Source organism: Rhamphochromis sp. 'chilingali' (genome assembly GCF_963969265.1).
Source record: "Rhamphochromis sp. 'chilingali' genome assembly, chromosome: 10".
NCBI classification, from domain to species: Eukaryota; Metazoa; Chordata; class Actinopteri; order Cichliformes; family Cichlidae; genus Rhamphochromis; species Rhamphochromis sp. 'chilingali'.
In genome coordinates, this window is record NC_137937.1 from 20,543,031 (window position 1) to 20,551,382 (window position 8,352).

The window sequence follows — 8,352 nt, forward strand, 5'->3', positions numbered from 1 at the left end:
ATCACACTTGTCTTTATTTTTTAAAACAGAGCATTGATAGATTGAAGGAAAATCCCACACAATCAAAACAACAGGGCATCTGAATGAAAAGGGTGTGGGGTTATTTAATAGTTTCAGCCGTGAGAGGTGAAAGGAAGTCACTAGCTTTCATACACCGAGCATCCTTTTGAACTCTTGTGTTGTATGTGTTGTTCTTGTGTCAGTATTAGTTCACATTTTAACACGGTAAAGACCCATGGAAAATGCAGGTAACATTGAAAATACCACCTCATCTCTTGATCATTATCAGGACAGATTCTTTATAGCAAGCTGAGGGATCTGTTGAAACCTTCACCAGAAGATATTAACATCAGTAAGATAATAACTTCTCATATTTACAGCACAAACATGCTCCATGGATCCTGTATTTACGTTAACATTAAAGTGTTTGATCATTTAAATCTGAGCAGTTTCTCAACATCCAAAGCTGACTGAGCCTAGTTAGCAAGGTTTACATAATTTAAAAATACAAAAACATTCACACATGTATGTGGTGTCATAATCTATAGACGTTGATGCATCTCGTGCCCTACTTCAGCAGACTTTGATGCTGCGTTTCCGAATGTCCACAACGGGATGTTGCGTTCTGTAAATAATGTATCAATACCTGGTTTAGTTGTTGTCTTTGCTTTTGTTTGTAACAGAGGTGACGAGGAGATGGACTGAGGGAAGTTTTGTTTAAAAAAATAATCTCTGTATTTATTTAACGAGTATAGGTCTGATGAGCTGTTACCTGCCAATGTTTGAGATGAAGAGCTGCATTACGTGTCTGTGTGCACAGATCCTTGTCAACGCACTGGATGTAAATGTGTATGATACTGTAGTAAATGATCTTTCAAAGACAAGTAACTGTCGTGTTTTTATTAATTAGTTAAATATTTTAAATTCATTGCAAATCTTGCATTTAGTGCACTAAAAAATTCACAAAAATATGTACAATTTATACATAAAAAGTGCTTCTCAAATTATCCAAATCTCAAATAGATTTCAGCACGATTGTCTTACATATGTGCCATTGTTTAATTAACAATGGTGGCCTTGTCCTTAACTTTGCAGGTGCATGAGACTGTTTGAAAATGATGTTTAATATTAAATTAGTGGAGGCTAGGAGCAATATATGCACTGATGCTGACATTTGAAAAAAAAAGAGCATCAATCGTTACTTCTGCACACCAATTCACAAGCGAGCTTTTGGACCTTTGCCTTTTTGTTCCACGATCTGACCAAAGAGCCTCGCCGCTTCCTCGGCACAGCCTCGGTGAATGGTGAGTCCGAAACCTCCGTGGCCATAGTTGTGTATCACCTGAATAATGCCACAGTATTTTAGACAATTAATAGCAGAAATATGTATTTACAGTTCCGCTACTTAGATCTTAGAAAGGATACCTCTATGGGGGTTTCACCAGACCATATGGCTTCCCTCTCCAGTCGGACTTTGCTGCGAACTGGCCTGAGGCCAGACCAGTCGTCGACTATCCTGGCATGCTGAGATTAGAGAACAAAGAGATGAAAGCTTTTCAGAACTGACAATAAATAAACAAATACATAATAATAAAGGTAACTCAGAAACTGAAAATTTGACACTCAGTTACATCTTTTTAGAATGAGGTCTAAATATATAAAATGAAAAATGTTAAAAACTTCAGCACCACAGAACACTTACTGTAAATAATTAATCACACTTGAATCATCATATCTTTTTATGGCCTTGCTGAAATCATCGTACCTTGAGACTAGGCTCAAGCTGACAAGCTTTTTCCCAGATTTCTTTATGGTCGACAGAGCTATTCTGTTCACTCCAGTTTCCCATCTGTAAAACGCCACCAAGCGTCACAAGACGACTTCTGCGGACACAAATGTTTTGCACACTGATAAAAACAGCTCTTGCTTTCTGTCTTCATTGTACTCCAACCCCAAATCAATACGAAAAAGTGCTGCAGCTGTTAACATAGCGACTGAACTACAGAGAGTAACTACTAGAGCTACTACATTTGAAAACTTTTTTTTAAGGTGAAATATATAAAATCCTCTAACTGCAAATGTAGTAATACTATAAGTCAACAGCTGTGTGGTTCTGCAGTTCAGTGCTTATCAGTGTGGCATGTTACTTGTACTACCCTGGAATGATATATGGTGAATTGTATGTTCCTTTGGTGAAATCGTGGGTAATAATCCAGTGCTTCAGCCAGGGAGCATCGACCTGAAATACAAACAAACACCAGTTCATTCCGTCATTCCTTTATCTCTTGTGCAGTACATACATACAGCCCTGTATATTCTCACCTTCAATATCTGGCCACGGCCTGGTTTCAGGTCTGGATCTGGCTGCAGTTGGCCTGACCACATCCCACTGCAGTTTATGATCACATCTGCTCCGGTTTCAGCCAGCTAAAAAAAGTCAAGGATGATAGGAGATAACAAACATGGTGACAGATAACTTTTGCTCAACTTGTCTGGAGGCTGTAAAACATTACAACATTCAGTAATAAATGTTAATATAGTACAGACTGGGCATAAGTCAGCAAAACACCATTAAAGACGACCAGCTGAAGTTCAAACCAGGCGTCATGATGAGTAAATAAAGTAACTTAAGTGACTTTGAACGTGTGGTGTGGTTGTTAATGGGAGACCAGCTGGTCTGAGTATTTCAGAAACTGCTGACCTACTGGGATTTTCCCACACTGCAGAAAATGTTCAGAAAAGGAGAAACTATGCAGTGAGCAGCTGTTTGGGTGAAAATGCCTGTGGTCAGAGGAGAGAGACCAGACAGCTACAAGAAATGATGTCAACATGAACCTAAATCTCTGAGCAATGTTTCCAGCACCTCGCTGAATCTATCCCATGACAAATTAAGTCAGATTAGAAGGTGTGCCTAATAAAGTGTCCGGTGAATGTATAAAGAACTTGCAAGCACAATACACTGAAAACTTTCACTAACCTCCTTGAAGGACTTTATTTTCCTGTGATAAAATTTCACTCCCCTTTTTCGCAACCTGCAAATAAAAACACTGTGCACTAGAAAACCTTTTATATTAAGGAGCATCGATGCTAAACACACAAGAACCTAATGAAGACTACATGTTTATTACTCTTATTACTAATACATAATAGGATGAAGTCTCAAGTATACGTTACTCAGTATTGTGGGATCATTTCAGTCCACCAGGTACAGCATATATATCGGACAACATTATAAAACTGTAAACACGATATGGTCTTATGTTAAAGGTAAAATATAAAAACAACGGATCTCAAACAATGTCAAATACTTTGGGAATTTAAAAGCTAACTCAGGAGGTTGGACTAAATAAATCAATACTGATACAACATGAGAAGTCAGTTAGGTGATCACTCACCACTCCATAAGCCAAGGTAAGTATGTTTTACCCTCTATCATGAGAGCAGTGTTGAACCACCCAAACCTGAACAAATGATAAGAAGCAAATGTTTCACTAAAACTGCTGGTTGTGCAACATTGTCCATTCAATCACAAAAAATACTGGTAACTTTTAGTGGGACGCTTGTAATACAGTGAAATTCACACATTTAGCATTTTTAAATTCATGTTTATCAAACTAAACATGATTTTATGTTATTTGAAACATGAGTCAACATCCTCAGTGTGACTTACAACCCTAACCCTGTTAGGGTTACAAATGCCAGATGTCGCAAAGAAAATACAACTTAAAACTCATATATTCAAACTTAAATGTAATTTTTCCTTTTTTTTTCTAAATTGGTCATACATTTAAATACACATTGCATTTTTTAATTTAAATTTTCTGGCAATTTTTTCATGGTTCAGAGTTTATGGGGTCAAGTAGTTTCTTTAATTAATTACCACACATTCAAAGTCAACTTGTTCACACTGTATGTAAACAGCTGACTATGTGGCTAACTATTTGTTTATTTGTGTCTTGTCTTTCATTGGCGTTTTTCAGAAAGAGCTTACTTGTATCCAGGAAAAATCTGCAGCTCTCGGTCTGTGAGCTGCCTGAAGCCAAGAACGCTGTCCTTAAACGAGGGATCCTGCAACCAAAAACAAGCCACAGGCAGTGAGAGGGCAATCTTATGGGTGTCACAGTCACCAAATCACATTATTACAGAGGATGTATCCACTGTGAAACTCTGAGTCTCTTGTGGCCAAACACTGATATTTTGTTTGGGTTTTTATCTTCAATAAAGAGATCTTCAACAGAGAAAGTAACTTAAGTGCATCTTGAAAACTCGCTTGTCTTTACCATGTTATATCTGGGCTGCTAATGCATGGGCTGTCTTGGTGATATCGAGTCAGCTGACTCTTCACTCTGGTTATGACTCAAACGCATGTCTGTGTCACACATTCCTCTCAGTGCTATTACATTATGAAAGTCATCCTGTGAACTACTTAGTAATAGCTCAATGCATACAAACTCCCTAAAGATTAGGAATCGAGTTGAAAGAAACATTTTTTTGTTGTCAGATTTCTCAGTACACACTCTCATAGAAGTTAATATGTTAATAAGTGTTTCTGGGTTAGATGGGGTTTCATCAGCTCCTGGTTATTTACTAACTTCCTCAGCCACATTTGCTACAACTGAGGATAACCACTTTTTTTTATGAAATGCCAAATTAACGCTGGGAATAAGCCCTGCCAACTAAACAGAGTTGCTCTATCGTGTATATTATTAATATTTGACATCTTGCATAGATTGCAGTGAAACTTTATGGTACAATATTGGTTTCCGTTTTCCTAATATGGAACAATATAGGACACTGTGGTAACAGTGAAGGATCACCATCAGTACCAGTACAGGCAGTTTTGTGGTTGACGTAATTACCCGGTTTCCTAAATAACACAGAATTAGCCTGATTGTACTTTGGGATTATTTGGCTGCTCTAATGAGATACGAGCCATTTCCATTCATGACAAATAGGCTTTTGATGTAGGCATGACTACAACTAAAAGAAATGTATGTTACTTCATGTTGCAAGAGAAAGCTCAATGAAATGCTTTCTGCTGCTAAGAGCAGATTTATTGTAACACATGAAATTCACAAAAGAATTTCCAGAGTGCACTGAACCCGAAACTGGACATATACTTGAGTTTTGCATCACTATTGTAACTCTGCATTGTGCCAACTTGGATTGGTTCTGCAACTTTCTATTTCTGTTTTGCTAAGCTTTTAGCATAGCAAGTTAAGGGTTAAGATAAAATAAGAATATGAAAAAATAAGTGTTTGAAAGTCTTCCAGTTTCATCGCTTGACCTGTGAACTTTTAACCGGCACTAAACTAATGTGACACAACAGAAAAAAAAAAAAGAGCCCACTGCATGATCTTATTTGCAAACATGCAGAAATCACTCAACAATGTCAGTGCCGGCTAATATACAGTTGTGTTCTCAAGGTTACATCCACTCATCATGGCCATGGATGTACATCAATGTTAATGATGTCTTTGAACTGTTGTTTTCTGGAGTGGAATGATTGTACAGCATGTTTAATGACTTAAACATGCACAAGTTTGAATTCATTTAGGATTTTCTTTAATTCACACAGCATCAAAACTATACATATAGTCTCATATATATACACATTAGCCCCCACTGATTTTTGGTTAAATGTAAGTGGCACCTCACCAGATGTTTTTGGTAGCCATCAACAAGCTTGTTTAAATTGGCTGGTTTTTGTAATGTTAGTCTGCTTTATTCATTCCAAAAAACATTTTTCATGTGTGTTTGTGTTTGGGATCATCGTCCTGTTGTAACACCCACATGTGTCCAAGATTCAAGCACCTAGCTGTTGATTCAAGGTGAAGTTAAAGTTAATGTATGTAAATATTTGAGTCTGTATGTTTAGTTTTGACTGTGTGCAGAGAACATCTAAAATAAATCCAAACTTGAGCACCCAATTTTGGTTTTTTAAAGTCATTAAAGATGCTTTACAATCATTCCGCACTAAAAAGGGAACAGTTGAAAGAAATCATTAAACACCCAAATGCAAGCTTTCTTGTAATTTCTGTATTTTGTGTTTCTTTTTATCATCTGCTAATGTGGATCTCTGCAACTAACTGTTTTTTACCCAATTTAAACTTTTGGTAAAGCTGTGGTATGACAAGAATCTGATGAGTGTAAGTAAACTTCTGACCACATAAGTCCATCTCCGTCCGTGACTGTCAGACCACTCGAGCAGACAGCTGAATATTTCCATATTCCATATTTTCAGAACTGCAGTGTGACAGGGTCCTTACTACATACCGGAGGAGTTTACGCGTGCATTCCTGAATGTTTTGTACGTACTATGGGATGTCATCCACTTTGTTACAAGAGTTCAGAATTTGCATATTTGTGCTTTCTTGTATTTCTAGAATAATTATACAGCTTCCACAGTCTTAATCATGTGCAAAGCAATTTTCCTGCAAGTTTTTCCTCATTATTTGCTAGAAATGTCTGTGGCGTTAGTACACAGAATCCCAATTAACCCTGATTCTGAGTGTAAAAACAACCCTTAGTGGGGCCTCTCTCTTTAGTTTCCAACCAGTGCATTCAACAATCATTTATGTGGCTGAACAAAGCTCTACTTCAGAGCAACTGGACTTTGTTTAGTGTAGATATTGCCCCGAAATGCAATAAATTTGTGAATGAGTTGCTTGATGTTGCACTTTAACCAAATATACACACACCTATGTTCTTGGCTGTAAAAGGTTTCCTAATAATAATAAATCTTATCTTTGAGATAAAAAAAAGTGTAGTTCCAAAAAAAAGAAGCAGTACTCACTGGTGCGGGTTCACTGCAAAGGTTGTAGCCAGACTCAAGGAATATTCCCATTTTTATGGACTCAGGTGACTTGAGAAAGCTGAGCAAGTAGTCAAATGTCTCTTTATTCCATTTTCTAAATGTCAAGGACACATATGGGAATAATGTAGCAATAGTAATGTTTGTAGATAAAAACTAAAATCTAAAGGAAAGTTAAATAAAACACACTCACGTCTCCTGAACGTTGCCCTTATCATACAGATAAGGCTGCCAGAAGCCGGCTGCTCCATCACTAGTGGTCAGTGGAGTGAACTTGTCTGCATACACCTCGATGGTCAGCGGACTGACAATAGAGTGATAGTGCTCATAGATGCTCTGAGCTGTTGACAGGCCAATCACTCCTGCCCCAATCACTGCCACCCGCATGTCTGCACTAACATGAGACACAGTGAGACTCACTAACCCATGAAGGAATCAAACATAAACATTAACCAGCAGATTGACTAAGACTGGATTCAATATTAACATTAAAACGATTTTCTTCTTCTTCTTCTTCTTCTTCTTGTCTATTTGCTCATCGTTGAGAATAAGTTATATGTTAATGAAATATTTAAATAAAATGTAAAATATTTCAACATTTTAAGTCAATCATTACATGTGCGTATGCAGTATCTATAACAGAAATTACAATAAAGACCTTAAACAACCTGTCTCCACTGATCAAACCTGCTGCATAACTGAGGGGTGAGGCACAGCTGTGCAGAACTTGTGCTTCCACATGGTTATTATTAAGAGTACAGTATTACGTAACACTGAGATCTGGTGAAACAAAGAATCCATCTGAGAAGCAACAACTTTGTTACTGAAACTTGAGTAAAAGCAGCATGGTTAGAGGGATCAGACGCACGTGCTGTCAGCATAGTCCACTTTATAGATTACAAATAAGTTTCGCCTTACCTTCACTCTGGTTTTCCACCGCTTTTGGCAGAGTTAAAAAGCAAAAGTGTTTCAGCTCCTACTTCTAACTGGTCCGCCTCTCTCTTGCAAGCAAGGCGGAGATTGCAGGCACGTAGAGCGCAAGACGCGTTCACGGTGTATAGTTTAAACCGCAATCAACCTACTGAGAAAATGTTCTGTCGATCTCGCCTGATAATTAAAAGGACTGCAACGATGGAAGTCACAGTGTTGTCCAAAACTCTTGACCCTTACACAGAAATACAGCATATAAGACAAAAACGTAGTTTGTACAGTTCCTACGAATCTGAAAGTCAGTATTTGCTATCACCACTTTTATTCTTCAACACAGTCGGAACTGTCTTGGTCAGTTTTCTTGTCATTTCTTTAACTAATCTTCAGGAATAGTACTCCAGGCTTTTTGAAGGACATTCAAAGCTCTTCTTTGGATGTTGGCTGCCTTTTGTTGTGTTCTCTGTTTACATGATCTCACACTGCTTCAATAATGTTGAGGTCCGAGCTCCTGGGAGGCCAATCCATGACTGGTAGTGTTTTCTATCCCGGTCTCTTTTTACTGCATTGGCAGTGTGTTTGGGATCATTGTCATTTCATTTCAAAAACTT

The 8,352-nt window shown here is 37.7% G+C and overlaps 1 protein-coding gene across 2 annotated transcripts; it reads right to left on the reverse strand.

Annotated features, from left to right (window-relative positions):
* Positions 1–93: 93 nt before the first annotated feature.
* LOC308403942 (D-amino-acid oxidase-like) lies at positions 94–7,870 on the reverse strand. 2 transcript variants are annotated; one of them, XM_080893730.1, is made up of 11 exons: positions 7,733–7,870; positions 7,008–7,208; positions 6,797–6,911; positions 3,992–4,068; positions 3,396–3,461; positions 2,978–3,032; positions 2,323–2,427; positions 2,157–2,239; positions 1,766–1,883; positions 1,426–1,524; positions 100–1,342 (listed from the first exon to the last, which is right to left on the reverse strand). In XM_080893730.1, exons 2-11 carry the CDS (start codon positions 7,199–7,201, stop codon positions 1,217–1,219), a joined length of 1,038 nt encoding a protein of 345 aa, XP_080749856.1. In that variant the 5' UTR covers positions 7,202–7,208; positions 7,733–7,870; the 3' UTR covers positions 100–1,216. The 2 variants fall into 2 exon arrangements, with proteins under 2 accessions (XP_080749857.1, XP_080749856.1); XM_080893731.1 differs by lacking the exon at positions 7,733–7,870 and having other exon boundaries at positions 94–1,342; positions 7,008–7,247.
* Positions 7,871–8,352: the final 482 nt, after the last annotated feature.